The 18,022-nt window shown below is 43.2% G+C and overlaps 1 protein-coding gene across 3 annotated transcripts in view; it reads right to left on the bottom strand.

Annotated features, from left to right (window-relative positions):
- Positions 1-4,160: 4,160 nt before the first annotated feature.
- FOXO3 (forkhead box O3) overlaps positions 4,161-18,022 on the bottom strand; it is a 119,820-nt gene continuing 105,958 nt past the window's right edge. For all 3 annotated transcript variants that reach the window (XR_014524723.1, XM_083497669.1, XM_083497671.1), the window contains one exon: positions 4,161-9,848. Coding sequence is in view for 1 of the 3 variants with exons in the window: in XM_083497671.1 (XP_083353797.1) it covers positions 9,759-9,848 (90 nt within the window). In the remaining 2 variants the exon portion in view is untranslated. The remainder of the gene's footprint in view (positions 9,849-18,022) is intronic.

Below are 18,022 nucleotides of genomic sequence, written 5' to 3'. Positions count from 1 at the left end.
ACAATACTATAATTATTGCATATGATAATTGGCAAATTAGGGCCAAGTTACACTTGTAAACATGGAAACCGGGGGAATTGTGTGGTGAGAAAAAGCAGGCAGTTTGCATATGTTAGCCGGCCTTGCGTATTTGAACTGCAGTCCCAGGAATGTATACTTGGGAATAAGGCCGACTGACCTCAGAAGCAAATACTTTGGAATAAGTATACACAGGATTGGATTGTGTGAATATTTTCACTGTTTTTTTTAAAGTGGTTAGAACTAGATGTACTCACATAAAATGTATAGGGGCCAGGATGCTTTAGTCCATCCCTCTTGAGGTGAATTCACATGCACCATCTTGAACACACAAACTTTACAGATCTCATCACAATGGACCATGTTTTTGTGTCACATGATAGCACCTCAAACAGGATGTTTTGCAAAAGAGCCAGCTGCACAGGCAATTCCCATGTTATCCAAGTCATCAAGGGCCGTATGTAAATCAATATGGTGCACTGTTGCATTATATTCCTTCTAAATAATTCCTTTGTCTCAGCCTTACTTTTGCTCAGCTATTTATAGATGGCTTTGGAGCAAAATCAAGTATCTGTTTGTGGCAATAGGTGCTCAATTTCATACATGCATCATTTTATTTGTATTCCACCTCTCCATAGTTAAAGCCATGCTCAAGGCAGCTTACAACATGGAAAAAGTGTGTAATTATGAATATAACAAAAGTAGTCATAAGCAGTAAATAAAACATCAGATGGTAAACAACCAAATATAACAACTTCCACATAATCGGGGAGAGTTTTTGGTTTTTTTGCAGAACCTGTGTACTATAGTAGGGAACAGGTTGAATGTCCTTGAACCTGACCAGTACAGAACGGGAAAGTAGATTAACTTTCTGTGACCACACTGTATGGAAGAGTTTGGAAAGAAATTGTGGTTGAGATGCAAGTGCCATCAAGGTGTCATGACTCATTTCCTGTAACTCCCATTTCCCTTCTTCTGGATCATTAAGATTTTAGGTCTTTCCCCCCTCCCACCGTCCCAGTTTCAATTAAGATTGGGATGTTGTGAGTTAATTTAGATCAGAAAGGGTACTTTCCCCTCCCGTCTTAATTAAAGCCTTGTGGGAGGGGCAGACGCCCTAGCAGCTGATATCAGGAGTGGTTAGCCTTTTTCCACCTGAGGCTGCATTCAAGGTTTGGCCCTTCTTCCAAAGGCTGCATGCCAGTACACACAAAGCCACACATGAAGGTACACAACACATCCTCACCCACACCCAAACACCTTGGGGTAACAGGACCTTTCCTGGGTGTGGGACTGAGATTCACCACTACCAATTTCTGGAGGTGTATCATTTCTCCCTCCAACCATATGCAATTAATGGTGCAGTTTTCGGGGTGGGCACTAACCCTGCATGGACGAATGATTGCTATATGTCCCTGGGATGAAGAGCTGGAATGGGGAAGAAAAGGGGAGCTTGCAATCAATTGGCTTTGTGAGTGGCAGGTTTGTCATCCTTGGCTCAAAGGATCTTGAATGAAGTCAGGTTGGAGTTAGAGACACACAATGTCATCAGAATACTTTATTCTACTAGGCCCTTGGTAGAACAAAGTGAAGCAGAAGGCACACCATTGGCTCCCCAGCTTTATTATTAGAGGGAATGTTGGGCTGTCATAACATCAGGGCCAGACTTCCATGGCATGAATAGCATGAATAGTTTCTAGAACCATCTGGCAACATCCCCTCCTTCCAATACCGGCACGGCAGCAAACACTTGGTTTTCATGATGCTGACAGCCTCTCTCTAGCCATTATTATCTGAGCATCATCTCAATTCACTTGTGCTAACTTCCACTAGAAAGGAAGATAAATTAAGATAAAAGTGGTAAGGCCGAAGAAAGAATTGGAAGCTAACGATCCCATCCATCTACTAATTTGTCTCTTACAATCTGATGAACCAAGAGGGTTCCATGGGCACAGACTATTTCACATGCTTTCAACAGAAGAACTACTGCAGCCAAAGCTAGTTCCAGGTTTTGATGGGCACTTGGGAGACGCACTCTGCCTTGATGGTACAACTACCTCTTAGCTGTTTCGAGAGCAACATAGTAAAAGAGCTATGCTTCCCCTCCCACTTTCTATAAGCTATTCTACTTTACTCCTTCAGCAAAGTTTCCTTCGGCTGCCCAACTTTTCAGGCTTTGATGCCAAAGGCTGTGCCAGTGTGTTCCGTTGCTGCTCGTCCAACACAGTATGAGCAGTAGGTAAGAAGTGAATCTCTGAAATGAGAGGCAGCCTGGTGTAGGATAACACAGGAGCAATTCCAACCCTAACTCTAGGCCAGCAGTTTATTGAGCTGTGGTATGAATCCTGCAGCTATCAGGGTATTGCCACAATAGTGCAGTGTAATTGATCCCATGTATCAATCCTACAGCCTAAACTGATCTGATGCAGCCATTGCCTAAATTGTATTGCATTTAATACCTCACACACATCAAAGTTTGTGTCAGCTATGGAAATACCTTAACCATTTTTATACCTTTTATGAGTCAATCAGTGACTCTAAAGCAAGGGGTCACCAAACTTTTTTGGCTCCATGGGCATTTTTGCTAACTGGAGACACTGGCATTGGCACCACACTACATCACTAACAAGCACACACTGCAATCTATTGTGTCAGCAACAATGGAATGCTTGTTTCAAGCCTGATTTCAGCAGGAAGAGGGGTGAGGACCCCACAGTCAAAGCCTCATGGAGTGCATGTATGCCCATGGGCACCAGGTTGGTGAGCCCTGATCTAAAGCATCTTTATAATGCTAAGCAAGAAGGAGGCTTCCAAGTTTCAAATAGAAAGTTTTTTTATCTTTCAAATGTAATAACTTGGTTGGTAGATTGGATTGTGACCCCTTATGAGGCAATAGTTAAATCTGAACAAAATTTGACTGGAGTTCCATTACACAGAATACTGTGGGAAACATACAAAAATAGATCTCTCTCATATATATATATATATATATATATATATATATATATATATATATATATATGATTTTCTAATTTGTTAAGAATAGGTGGTTGATAGAAAAGACAACTCAATCCTAAATTCTCTTCACTGGAACCAATGCAGACATAATAGAAGAGAATCCTTTTAAGTTAAAAATGTGGGAAAATTACAATATTTTTAGATTTCATGGATTAATTAAGCACAGATATATGTTCATATTGAGAGATTAGGAGACAGATGGTGGGAAGGAATCCTCTCTGTTTTGAATACTTCTGAATCTGTTCTAAACTGCAAGAACAGAGAAAAATATCTAATCAAATCAGAAAAATGATTGAATTTGAGAAACTAATTTAAAGCAGATAAACAATTTCCCAGTTGCTATTGAACTATAATATGGGGCCAGAAAAAGTCAAGGATAAAATGGGCTCAGAACTTTGGGGGAAATACACCAAGAGATGTGTGGGGAAAGTTATGGTTATATGGACACAGGGCTTCTTTGAATTCATGAATAATGGGAAAACTGCTATAAAATAGTGAGTAGATGGTATATCACACCAGTAAAAATAAACTAAATACAAACAATTCCTCCACATGCTAGAAATGCTAGAAAGTGGGACATTCCCCACATCTGATAGAAATATGAAACTACTGTGCAGAAGGTAGATCATAGTACATTTATAAAGAATTCTGCGATACAAAGTCCCATTACCTCCAGTTATGTTTCTTTTAAATTATCTAGAAGGGCCAGTGAAGGAGGAACACAAGGAAATGACTTATTTGTTGCAGCTGCAAGGACCTTATTCACAGCTTTGTGGAGATTGGCTACTACTATGACAAGGAACAGCATAGTAAGATATGGGATTATGCAATGATGGCAAAATCAATCAATTATGTAAGATCAAAGGTGTATAATTATAGATGGGATACTTCATTGATTGTAAAGTGTATAGTTGACCTTTGAATATCATTAAGGGATTCTCTATGTTGTAAAATGAATTATAAAAGGAGACTATGTGGATATTATTTTTCTTCCTTTTTATTATTTTGTGGGGTGTTACTTAACTGAATACAATGTAAAAACCTATGATTTATTTTTTTAAAAACCTTACCCATTTGGATCCTTCTACAAAGACAACTTAATGAAGCAAAACCAAGTCTGTATGTTTCAGCATAGAGATCCATTATGCTTTATTTACATGCGTCACAATTTCTTTTACAAACTAGATTACAATTGAGAATGGAATACATGAGGCAATATCTACTAACACCAAGTGGAGATAAGCTCTGCACTGCTATTTCATTTGCAAAGGGGTAAGATTTCAAAATCAAACTGACATCCAATCATTATGTAGTAAGGTAGTATATTCACCCATGTCAGCATTTGGTTTCACAAAAAGTCTCCATTGCGTTTGCAACAGTGCTGGCTTTCAAACGAAACTGCAAGGTAGCTTGTACGAAAAGTAAAAATTGTGCACCTCTTAGGAAAGATGGCCATGCACTAAGGCAGTGGATGGAATATTCTTCCAAAGTATGTGGTCTGACAGTGAAAGAAATAACCCAGATAAGACAGTTTTACAGATACTGTATACATATTTTGTCCATTCATGCAACTTTTTTTGGTTAAAAAAAGTTTCACACGTGAAGCCAAAATGTACAATACATTCCCCCTTCCCTCCCTAGTCCCTCCCCATAGCAAGTAAAAGTATCTGGTCCCCCTCATCTGCTGGTATTTCCAATATACATCATGTATAGAAACTAGTGAATGAAGGTTGTTCGCCAAGCAATGATGTCATTTCGAAGAGATCAGCATTCCAACATTTGGTTCTTGAATACGGTGTGATATGATAGGCAGCAGTCTGGTAACCCATTATTACAGAAATTATTTCATCAAGAGTGAAATCAAAAAAGAAATGTGAAGTGTTCTAAAAACAGAATCCTATGAACTGTTCAGTAGACAGTTAAAGAAATTGCCTACGCATCTATGCCAAATCCTTATTTAATGGACACAATTTCAATTTGTAATGAACTCATAATTCCAAAAATTAGGGTGACTAGGGCTAGTTACCTAGCTGTTGTATGTTATAAGTATAATTCCAGAAACAATTCAACAATGCCTGCAAAGTTGCCCATAGACACAATATAACAACTGCAGCTTGTGCACCAATAATCATGCTCATATACCATAGCATTTAAGGAAATGAAGGGTGAACTCATCAGGAATGCACCACTTTTCAATGCTCTGTAGGATTGAAGTGATCTTCACAATTGAACCCTTAGGTAGTGGATGATGGATAATTGGGATAGTGGATGCCTGGGAAGTTCAAATCACTTGCAGGTGCTCCAGGACTGCTTCAAGGTAAGTAGGTTGAGGTTTGCATTTGAAAAATGTAGTTTGGTGGCCAAAGGTTCCAAGCAATAATATTAGCCTCTGAATTTAGAAAATACGTGAATTTTTGGCACAGTACCCCATTCAGGTTTAACAGTAAACCATGGTTTAGTGAGTACTATGCGAATGAGCTGTGATGATCTGCGGGCTTGGATTCTTCCCCATCCCTTTCACATGCAAAAGAAAAAGATTACTGAAAGCTTCCACTTTCAAAAGCCAGTTTTAAAAAGAGGGGTAGATATAGATATATATGATGCTACATCCAAATTCTGAAAACTGGTTTATTCTAACTGTGGCTTGTTTAAGCAAACCAGGATTAAATTATTGTTTTGGATTCTGGTTTGTTGACTAACCACAGTCAATAAAATCAATTTCCTGAGTCTAGAAATATAATGGGACATTGCAGTTTATTCAAAAGGAAAAATGGAAGCTTTTAATCTTGCAGATAGAGAAGAAGGGTGTAGCAGTGTGAGAGCCTGAGACTCACTGAAACTTATAACACCAAACCATGGTTTTGTGTTACTTCTAAAGTGGTCTAGGATCTAACTAGAGGATTTTTCAGATCATGCTTTCCCCTAACATGGGATTCCTTTAGAGCAGCCTTTCTCAACCTGTGGGTCCCCAAGATGTTGTTGAACTACAACTCCCATCACCCCTAGCTAGCAAGGCCAGAGCTCAGGGATGATGGGAGTTGTAGTCCAACAACATCTGGGGACCCACAAGTTGAGAACTGCTGCTTTAGAGCCATGTAAATGCCGTAGTCTGGCAAGCTTGAGAAATCATTGCTCATTCTAGTTTCCAGATAAAAGATGAGACACAGAGGCTACTTATGCTTATAAACTAGAATATAGTTGTTGGGACAATGCCTGAAGAGAAGGGTTTGTTGACTAGCCTTCCAGTTGAGAGCAGAAGTCAAATACTTGGAGTTGTGTATTGTGAGAGGCTTCAGGGACTAGCTATAGAGGAGGGCAAAAAATGGATTGACTGATAGACCTTTGTGGGCTCTTTTCAGATTTACATTCCTATGACTGAGTCCAGAATGCAATGTACTATCAGTGAGACTTACTTCTGAGTAAGTATGCATAGAATCAGGCTACAAAGTGCTTAAATATAGCTTGATGGTGTTCACTGTGACTATCCTATGGTTGTCAATAGAAGCAAGTTGCCTGTAGCTTCAGTACCCTAATCTAACTAGCTTGCATTTAGGCTCTTTGTTTATTCAGAAGTCTCCCTTGGTTCAATGATGCATGCTCTTTACACATACTTTGGGATGACACAATTGTCTCCCAGCAATACCCCCAATAAAGTATAAAAGTTGAGGAACATAGGCAGCTACCTTTGCAGAGTCGGGCCATTGGTTCATCTAGTTCAGTAGTGTTTACACAGAGTCTTTTCCAACCCTATAAGGAAATGCCAGGAATCTGGGACCTTCTGCATGTGAAGCACGTGCTGAACCACTGATCTACGTACGGTCCAGGTGCTTGGGCTTCCTTGGAAGCCTGTCACTTGGGCATTATATAAACACATATGGGAGCTTAACAATGAGGATGGAAAGCTTATTGCAACCATTGAGCTGTGTCATCTCCAATAAGTGTACTTAGGATTATGGCCATGTAGTTTGATTCTATGCATGTTTACTCAAGTCCCCTGAAAAGTCCCCAATGATGGCAGGTGCTTAACTCTCTTCCACTGAAACAGGCTTAGTTGTGGACAGATTGCACACACAGTTTCTACTCTTTGTGTAAATTAATCACTAATATTAGAGCTTGCAAAATAAAGAATATACCTGTTTCTCTAATGAACTCCCTGAAATATTAAAGGAAATTCAACAGAAGTCAAATGAGGAAACCATAAAGCTTGCTGTGTACCAGGTTTTTTTATACAGACTTCCTGTTGAGAAGAAAGACAGAAACTTACAAATAAAATAAACTGTTAGTCACCAAACACATAGCTATACTTTGGGGGGGGGGGAGGAACACCACAAAACAAAACAACAAAACACCCCAAAATGTCATTGTCAGCTGAATTCACATTTAATGATGTACCAGATACTCCTATGCAGTGAAGGCATGTGAGCAAAATTCTGAACTAGCTTTGGTAATAGGTACCTGTAACTGAGTCTCTCTAAAGAAAATGACACCTTCCTTAAGCCCCTGGAACAGATGACAATTTTACAGTGTTTTTCTCTCGGGGAAGCCCTTTCCAATGTGGAGAACAAACACACACATTGGTTATTTCTGATTAAAGAAATATGATAAACTGGACCCTGCCATTGATAAATATACCACCTTAATTCTTAAAAAAATAGCCTGTATTTTTTTTTATTTTGCATTTTTTGGAAAATGATAAAAATCTTTTAACTATCTGGAAAGTTTATATTCTATGAGCTACTTAGAACCACGACAGCACAGAGTTTTCATAATTCAGTTTATGAACTGCATGATGGAGTTCACATGTTCATCTAGAGAATAGCGCAGCACAGTCATGAGGAAGAGGCTACAGTACGAAACAAAACTTCCATCATATAAGGAGCTGTAATTTCACCAATATTACTTCAAAGGGCTGGAAAAGAAGGAGCAATATGGGGCCCACAGATGTCTGTGTGCGTGTGTATAAGTGTGTGGGTGCTTGTGGGTGCCTACAAGTGTGGCGGCTGAAGGGAGTCACACCACAAAGTACATGGTTCATGTGCCAGTGGAAACTCATGCACTGAAACTTTGGGTTAAAATGCTAGCCTGTTCTCCTAACATTCATGCATAATGATCCGTTTCTGTACATAATAAAATATATTTATATATTTATATGCATTATGTCTTTTTTATGCCAAGAAAAGTTCTTCATATACCACTTTGGAGAAATCCTGTATATGTTGTCCTACCCAAAGTGTCTCCACACCACTTCCTGCCCCGCCCCACCCAAAAAAATTGAATCGTACCATTGGGTTTCCCTCTTTGCCCTTATCTTCCCCAAAAGGTATCAATAAAAAGTAATCAAACAGAGAGGACCTGCACAGCACCATACCTTTCAGTCATTATTACCATATAAATTTACAAAAGAAACCCATATAAGCAAAATATATAAAAACTACTTTGTTTTTCCGTGGAATTTATCCAATTACAGTCTACGCTCCTATGAAAAGCTATCTGTATGTATTCCCCCACCCTGTCTCTCCTTCCTGCCTTTCCCTCTGCTTCTCTTCCTAGACTCGATGACACTTCAGAAGAAGGAAAGAATAATCAAGGAGAGGATGTAAAAATAATTACCAATGTAATAAATCATCCAAGTCCTGGATGATGCATATACATAAAACTCTCGTTTTCATGCAATATAGTCTTTTTTATTTTAGGTCTTTGTTGTTGTTGTTATTACTATTATTAATAAATTTAATCTGAAATTAAGCTGCTGCCTTCTAGGCTGTTAAGGACTAATTGTCTGGCAAGATGGCAACCAGGGCAGACCACTTACTCATTTTCAAGATCAGCCAGTTGCTAAATTGCCTGGGCAGGCCAAAATCACAATCACAATCACTGCAGCTGTTTTGGCAGAACTGCTAGGATTACGCACTAGGCCCGAGTCGATTTGACTAATAGCAAGCCAGTTATTGACTCATAAAACACTATGAATTTACCCCTCCTCCCCCCACACCGCCTCATAGCTTTCGAACACTGGTAAGGATGCAGCCTTGGTGGTGGCTAATTTTGTGAGGTAAAGTGCACCCTCTTGGTATTGAAAGGAAATAAAGGAGTACCCTTAAATTTAAGCAAAGACTTTTGGGGGTGGGGGGGAGAAGGGTTCTGAATCAGAATCAACCAACTAAAAAATAAAATAAAAGCCCAAACCATATAACAAGCAAACATTAAAACCCCTCATAAACCACCTTTCAAATTCAAATAGTTGGTAGGTGCTATAAAGACTGAAATATTCAAGTGCTGTTGGTATTTTCAAGCCAAAATCCATTTGGCTTTTCAGTGTGCATATATTAGTCTGCATTTCATATTCATGAGGAATCGGCATGTGAAAAGGAACAATTTAAAGCATTTCACGGGTGGGGAGGGAGAATACTCACACCTTAAGAGGGGTAGGGGAAACCCTGAAAAATAAAAGCCAACCGAAAGCATCCTGCAACCCATAAACATATTGGAACCCCATATACTGATTGACAAATAAACTATTGTAAAGGCTACACAGTGTGTTCTGAAACAGGGTGGTGGCTGAACCAACATATCCTCAAGTTGGTGGTGGGACATCCCATAAAAGGAAGATTTTGCATACTTCAGAATGAGTTCAATTCCAGACACGGCGGTTCATCACTCTGGTTCCGGGGCTCTTTAACAGTCTCTGTTTTGTTAGGAAAATAATGCAGGGTTCACAAAGGTTATAAGCTGTAAACGGTATCCCTGTCCTTGCTGACAGTTGATTTGGCAAAGTTTTTCCCCCCCTCTAGCTCTCGTGTCAGATGAAGGGCCTGGAAGGGAAAAAAAAAGCAAGACAAAACAGCATCAGTGAATGTCCACAACCTGTCAAAAGAGGCAGATAACTGGAAACATTGGCTTTTTAGACAGTTTAGCATTGTCCTGTGGAGACCTGCATTTGTTATGCTACATATCCCTTTACCTGAAAGGTGTGTCACTACAGAGAATGGCATTCTATCCAAGTCCACCCCCAGTCCACTCCATTACAATTCCACCTTAAAGGAAACCCAAAATGTTGGGTTGTAGGAACATAGAAAACGACCTTATGCCAACTCAGACCACAGGTGTATCTAGCTCAGTGTTGTCTGTGCTGATTGGCATCTCCAGGGTTCCTTTCAGTCTTTCCCAGTTCTGGAGATGCTGGGGATAAAGAACCATGCAAAGCAGTTATGCTATACTATCCCTGTTGATGGCAAAAACACATGCAGAGCACTAGACAGGTGAGATATCCTCAATGTCACTCTTTTTCTATGTTATCTTTCTGGAGTGCATACACAGAGTAGCTTTGGGTGTTATGTAAAATAATGTAATCATGCTTTTTCACACAGTTCCAATGTCTGTAGAGAAAGCACTGCTCCCACACCTATCATGGAAGTTCAGGGGAGCTTGGAGAATGACAAAAATATTGTGTGTTTTACAGCAATCAAAACTAGCTTATCCTTAATCTTGACACTGCCAAGTATTTTATGCACAAGCAATTGGATAGATCAACACATTTACTTTTCCCCCCATTTGTTGTAAAGTCAACATTAGGATCACAGGCATCAGAGTGTTTGGCTGGCTAGCAGGCATCTCGCCTAGTAAATCTGTCTCGATGGTCAGTATACGGATATTTGCTGACACTCAGCCAGCCTTTGAATCTCGTAATGCAACCTGAGCAACGGAGTATGTGAACACAACTGCTAATTCTTCTAGGGCTCATGCACACGTGTGGCTTAGTCCAGGGCAGCAGATCAGTCACGTAGTCTCCAGTTATTTGGGGAATCTTTGATGCTTAATCCCTTGCAACTCCTACCTCGTTAAGGAGGTATAAATAAATCCTTGGTACCCGATTTACAAAATTCCACTGATATCATTTGGTTGCCTGGCCTCTATTTGAAGTTCTCTTGGATCAGAACAAAAGAGAACAAAAGCTGACTGTTTTGATTACCATCCTGTGTGCTGCCTAACAAGAACGAGGAATGCTAAGAAGAAACAACAAGCCCACAAAGTGTGGATTTAAGATGCAAGTATGGTGAAAGGGAACACAGGGCACCTGCAACATTATCAAGTTGTGTGGAAGAAGGGATTTCAGCATGTGCAACATTTCTCATTTCATCAGCGTACGGAATCCCTGTCTACTTTCTCATTCTGCCCCCTCCCAGCTAGATATGCTTAGTACAGGGGTGGAGAACCTCAGGGCTTGGGGGCCCTGGCCACTGCAGGACTCTCTGTCTGCCCTCAGCACCCTCCCCTCAGCACCCTCACCAGTCCTGCTCTGCACCCCCCAGAGTGCTTTTGCCTGAATGGAATGTGACAAGGCCTCTTGCTTGCCCAACTAGAGAGAGCAGTGTGTGTGTGTGTGTGTGTGTGTGTGGTGGAAGGGTATAGAAACCTCTGGCTTTTGCACGGCTGCAGTGTAGCCTACTGTAAAGAGGTATGAATCACAACTATTGCTTCTTCACTCATTTTTGTCTCTGACCCCTCTCATCAACAGGCAGGCAGCTCCTGGAAAATTGCCCACAAGGGGGTGCAGCCTTCCGGCTGAAATAGGTTCCCCACCTCGTTTAGAAAAAGCATGGCCTGTCCCAGTGGATGGAACTACAGCAAGAACAAAGGGTCAAAACCTGTTAACATATGGAAGAACTCACCCTGTTACTTGGTTAACTGAGCTGGATTGCTTCATTGACTCTGGCTCCCTAAAATGCCTTGGGTAATGGCTAGAAAACCAGGAAATTGTTTTTGGGGTGGCAAGAAGGCTGAACGTCTCTTTCTTTACCCCCTAGGGGCAGAGTGTAGCAAGTGCTGGCTTCCCTCCTTCATAGGCCAAGGGGGAGGAGTAATGTGTGGGAGTTGGAACTTAACTGGTTAAGTTGTTCCCATGATGCCTCAGCATTCTGACGTCAGCTTTCGAAGCTGGGAGGAGTTTGGGCAAAAGATTGCCAGTCCCACTCTGTGTTCCGTGGGGAAGAGACGTAGCCTGTAATGGCGGAGAGGAGCCCAGGAAATCCCTGGGGGAATGTCGGAATAAAATGCTGTAAATAGACAAGCTGGACTCTGTGTGTTTTTCTGGAAGCTGAATCAAGCTGGTGACAGTTCTACACCGCTGTGTGAAACTCTGCTGAGCCGTGACTGAGTGGCGCAGCTGAGGGAAGCGCGCCGGACCGGTCAGCCATAAATCGCTAATCGAGGTTCGTAAATCAATTAGCGGGGGTCACGGCTAATAACCAAAAGTCACAGGTTATGGATCATCATCGCTTGTAAAACTGTCACAAGAGGCTGCCGGAATGCGTTTGAAGTTCGGCAGGAGATGGTGGTTGGTTTTTGCCTGGTGTTAAGAGGCAAGGAGAGCTGCAGAGCTAAAAAAAGCGGCTGGCTGAAAAACGCAGAGGACTGCTGTGGAGCCAAGGAGCTGAGAGCAGCAGGGAATCGTTTCTCCGGACGGGTGCTGGATGAGCTGGTGTTCTTGTGAGTACAGCTTGGGGCCCCTTGGGAGAACGGAAGAGGATGGCAGGCTGCCAGGTCTTGGAGGACTGTGGGAGGCTCACTTTAAGAAGTTGGGCAACCTGGCTGCTGATCTGAAGTCTACTGTTCTGGGTGCCAGGAAGCCAGAGGCCGTTCAGCGCTCCAGGGTGTTTGTGAGGCTGGAGGCGGAAAGCAAGGGCCGGGAGATGGCTGCTTCAGAACAGAAAGACAAGATGGCGCTGATCACCTACGCGAGAGCCGGTGCACAGCTGGGAAAGGCTGTGGGCCCCAGAGGGGGGGCAAAGGGACTATTGGCACTTGGAAATGTACTGCTGTGTTTGCTGTGAAGCTTCAGCAGGAGGCCAGAGCCCTGGAGAAGGACTACAAAAGCCTAAAGATGGCTGGAGCCCCTGTCCCTGATGCTTTAGCCACAAGGAGTGCTGCTGAGCAGGTCGGGGGGGCGGAAGGTTTCCAAAGGCACGTTTAAAGTTTTCCACTGTACGTGCTGGAATGAAGTGGAGGTTCAAAGGGGGCGGAGCTGGCAAGGAGTGCTTTTCCGGAAGAAGGAGAAGGAGGCCAGCTGGGAGGAGCCCCGGAGCAGTATTTTTCCACTGGAGTTCGTCATTGCCAGGCTTCAAGGCCAGCCATCTGCTGCAGCGGGAGATACGTGCTGCAGAGTTGTCTGGGAACTCTGAGATAAGTCCAGTCTTCAGAGCAACGCAGGATGTTGCGGTTTTCGGATGCTGCCAAGGACTGAGGCAGCGGGACGTTTGTTGCTTCTATGGCAACTGTGAAAAACAACTCCAGTCAGGACACGATGACACGCTGGGTGTTTTGGTTTCTGCTATCAGGCAGCACCTGATAGGCAAGCTGCGGAACTGCAGGGCTGTTTTCAACAGGAACAATTGTTTTATTGGCTAACATGTTTTTTCTCTCCTTCACAGGAGGAGCTAGAGATCTGCGTTGTGCCGGGACTGAATAGTTGTCAGTTATCTGTATCTGCTCTAACGAAGCAGGGGTTCAAAAGATGTGCTTTGAAAATGACACCTGTTCCATTTTCAGAGGGGGGCGACAACGGGTCAACATGGCGAAGAGCAAGAACAATTTCTTTGTTCTGGAGTCACCTATGGAGGGTGGTGGGAATGCTGGAAAAGCACAGGTGCAGTGTGCTATGGTTCCCAAAGATGTGCAAAAGTTGCACAGGTGCACAAAAGGGTGTAAAATCACACAATGTGGGAGGAGGTCCCAAGGGTGCAGGGCATGCAAAGGTGCAAAGGTGCTTGGTTTTCCCGGGTTTGGGAGGGTAACCAAAGAGCCCTTTGAGCTGGTTCACACAGATCTGTCAGGACCCAAGAGGTCTGAGAGTCTGGGTGGGGCCAGGTATGTGCTGTCGCTGACAGGTAACCACAGCCAGGTTGGCTGGTGTTTCTCTCTCAAATCACAGGGGGAGGTGGCGCAACTGATCCAGGGTTGGGTTGCGGAGGTGGAACTAAGGTTCTCCACCAGGGTGCAAGGGTTCAAGAGCGACCGAGGGTCACAGTTTACTGGGTCTGCTCTGGAGGAACTTTTCAAGGAAAAGGAAATACGTCACCAGGTGACGGGTGCAAAGTCTTCTCAAGGGAGAAGGGAGGCTGTGGCTGAACCCAGTGATGGGGACCAGGTCCAGAATCAGGGTTCAGATCCCGGTGATGGGGACCAGGTCCAGAATCAGGGTTCAGAGCAGGTTTGGGCATCTCCAAGAGTTGTGAAAGGAGTGTCCAGGTGTGAGGCTTCATCTCCGGTAATGGAGAAAGCTCACGGAAGGGTTGTCAAGTCAGAGGGGGAAGAGTCTGACGGAGAAGACACAACTGCTGGTATCAGGTCACAGGTGCGTGGAAAAGTGTCGCACAGTGTGATTCTGGGAGTGTTGAAGGGGTTCAACAGGTGCCTGGGAAAGATGCCGGGGAGGGGCACAAGGCAAAGGGGAAGGTGTTGAACTCAGAGGGTCTTGTCAGAATGAGATGCAAGAGGGGGTGTGGGAGTTGGAACTTAACTGGTTAAGTTGTTCCCATGATGCCTCAGCATTCTGACGTCAGCTTTCGAAGCTGGGAGGAGTTTGGGCAAAAGATTGCCAGTCCCACTCTGTGTTCCGTGGGGAAGAGACGTAGCCTGTAATGGCGGAGAGGAGCCCAGGAAATCCCTGGGGGAATGTCGGAATAAAATGCTGTAAATAGACAAGCTGGACTCTGTGTGTTTGTCTGGAAGCTGAATCAAGCTGGTGACAGTTCTACACCGCTGTGTGAAACTCTGCTGAGCCGTGACTGAGTGGCGCAGCTGAGGGAAGCGCGCCGGACCGGTCAGCCATAAATCGCTAATCGAGGTTCGTAAATCAATTAGCGGGGGTCACGGCTAATAACCAAAAGTCACATAATGTTCTACTTGCCCGAGTAGGTGTGGCTAACTCAACCACCACCATTTCCTTGTCCCCAAGAAGTTTCTTTAGTGAAGGATATGGCAGCTGTCAGCCAGCCAGCCAGCCAGCCAGCCAGCCAGCCAACCAACCAACCAACAAACAAACAAACAAACAAACAAACACAACTACTACAGATGCACCTATTAGTGGGCCAGCTAAGTAGTACACGTCTCTCTTTCCCAAAGACAAAGTGGGGAAACAGGAAGGGAAGCTGTCGCTTGTCATACCACACATCATAAGGCAAAGAAAGAGATGCAGGGCCTTCTCTTTTCCTGCCCCAAACCAATCCCCCAATATTGCTGAAAACTGGCAAAATGCTCTCTCACAATTTGATCCCTGTGAATGAGGTGTATGGGGTATTTATTTATTTTTCAACTGCCCCAGCATGAAGAGAAACTGGTTTTCTCTTCACTTGATTTTGCACTTGTGCAAAATCAAGGGGAACCGCAGATAAAATACAGTGGTGCCCCGCAAGACGAATGCCTCGCAAGACGGAAAACTCGCTAGACGAAAGGGTTTTGCGGTTTTTGAGCTGCTTCGCAAGACGAATTTCCCTATGGGCTTGCTTTGCAAGACGAAAAACGAAAACGTCTTGTAAGTTTGTTTCCTTTTTCTTAACACCGTTAATACAGTTGCGACTTGACTTCAAGGAGCAACTCATAGAACGCGGTGTGGTAGCTTTTTTTGAGGTTTTTGAAGACTTTGGTGATTTTTGAAGCTTTTCCAAAACTTCTTTTAAACTTTTAAAACTTTTTTTTGGGGGGGGGTTGGATTTTAGGTTGGGGTGTTTGGAATTCAAGGACTTGGTGTTGGGGAGGGGTTTGCAAGAATCTGGAAGCTTGTGTGTTTTTTTCTGCATTTTTATGATTTTCTGTGACCATTGGGCCACTCTGCTGTTTTTTTAAAAAAATTCTGGATTTGAATTTCTGTGTGGTGGGTGGCTGGGGGAACAGTTGAGGAGGGGGTTCTTCAGCAAGAAGCAAAGAGTGGAAGAGGAACCTTCTTCGAGTTGTCCCCCAGAGTCTTAGAAAATGTACTGTACACTTTGTTGATTTTTAAATGTTTTTCTGTCATGTTTAGAAACTTAATTTATTGTTCCTTCAATTTTTGAAATGCTCTTTACAGTATGTGTGACTTTAAAGAGCACTTAATAAACTCTTGTTGTACCAAATTTGGCTTTGTTTGGCCTTTTTTGACCATAGGAACACATTAATTGAATTTCAATGCATTCCTATGGGATTTCGTGCTTCACAAGACGAAAAATTCGCTAGACGAAAAAACTCGTGCAACGAATTAATTTCGTCTTGCGAGGCACCACTGTACCGCAGACAGCTGCTTTGTATAATTTCATACTGCTGTTCAGTGGGGTTAGTTCACACGTTCCTCTGCCAATTGTCAGGGGGTTGACAATTTCACCCAGGATTATCTACTCTGGCTGGCAGAGAAGCTCCTTAGAGTCTCAGTCAGTTACTTGCTGGAGATGCCAAGGATTGAACTAGGATCTTCTGCATGAAAATTTGCATGCTCCACCACTGAGCAAACCTTCCCTCTTTTATGAGGGAGAGAATTCAAATTGCATTCGTGACTGGCAGCTGGATGGGGAATGGATTCCATTGAAAAGCATTGGCTTGGATCTTAAGATAAGCAAACTCTATCAGTTTCTACTCCTGTCCCAGCAAGGTGTCTTATTCAGAACCAGACCATTGGTCCATCTGGCTCAGCAATGTTTAAACAGACTGACCATGGCTCTCCCAGATTCCCGACAGTGGTCTTCACAAGTCCTACTTAGAGATATTGGGAATTGAAATAGGGACGTTCTGCTGCAGATGATAGTCATCTGCATCTATGTCCTTCTCCTGCTTCCAGGCTCTGCTCCCTGCCTCCCCCAAGGAGGCATAAGGCTCCACTCATACCTCAACAGGGTTCCTCCTCCACTGCCTGGGCACCACCTGCTTATCTCCAAAGCTCTTTTTTCTGGTCTCTCAGTTTAAGAATCTCAAAAAACCTGGCAATGGTAATAAGAACTAGTGTTTAGATTTTCTCCACTGCAACACTTTGTAAAGTAAAACAGATAAGGGTTCTTGGCGAACAAGATAAATAGGGACTCATTTGAAAAGAAATATACTTTTGTCAATCAGTACAGGTTAAAGGCTGATTCACAAGGCCAGTCCACAGCACTTGGCCTGAGGTCTTATGAACTGGCTTGCAGAGTGTTTTCTGGTGCTTTATAACAAGCTTTATAATTAGCGGCACTTTATGTTGCTAGGTGACAACTTTGTTGATATAAAAAAATAATAATAAACAAAGAACTATTATAATCAAGTTAACTTTCCATCAAAGGCAAAAAAAGTACGAAAGTGGATAGCAAACTGTGGCACCACCCCTTCCAGCCCAGTCTGCTTTGCCCTAAAACAGGGGTCAGCAACCCGCGGCTCCCATGTGGCTCTTTTACACCTTTGCCGCGGCTCCAGGGCGGATACTAGCGAGGGGAGGAGGCACATTGTGCGCCCCGACACTCCCCACTGTGGCGGGTGCTGTACTGGCTGTGACGTCGCATGGGGGCGGTGCGTGCATTAGTCACGCACCGTCCCGACATCACCTTCCCGCCCGCTGTCAGATCGGACATTAAGGTAAGAAACAATATATGCAGTGTTATATTTGTTTTAAATGTTGCAGTGGTTTTGCAGCTCTCAGTTTTTTTTTCTTCGGAAATGGGTCCAAGTGGCTCGTTTTGTCTTAAAGGCTGCAGACCTCTGCCCTAAAATAACTTTTCTGGTTATTCCACCTTTATATTGCTTGGACTGAAAAGTCTTTTTATTTGCTACTGTCTAACCTCATTCCACCACTGTTAGCTTAGAATTGAATTCCCCAAGCTCTGACCTCAGCTGAAGTTGGAAGAGAGAAGCCCATAAGTATTACCTAATGCAGATTACTGCACCCATTGGGTTCCCACAGGTGTTAATTATGCTGTGCTGGAAATTTCTCCAGAATGGGAAAGGTGACGCACTGACGTTTTCCCAAGTGCAAGGTACAGTAAATGTGTCACTGGTG

The sequence above is a fragment of the Podarcis liolepis genome (genome assembly GCF_965112155.1).
Source record: "Podarcis liolepis genome assembly, chromosome: 3".
Lineage (NCBI taxonomy): Eukaryota > Metazoa > Chordata > Lepidosauria > Squamata > Lacertidae > Podarcis > Podarcis liolepis.
The sequence above is the reverse complement of the archived record's forward strand: the minus strand, read 5'-3'. Positions and strand labels throughout refer to the sequence as shown.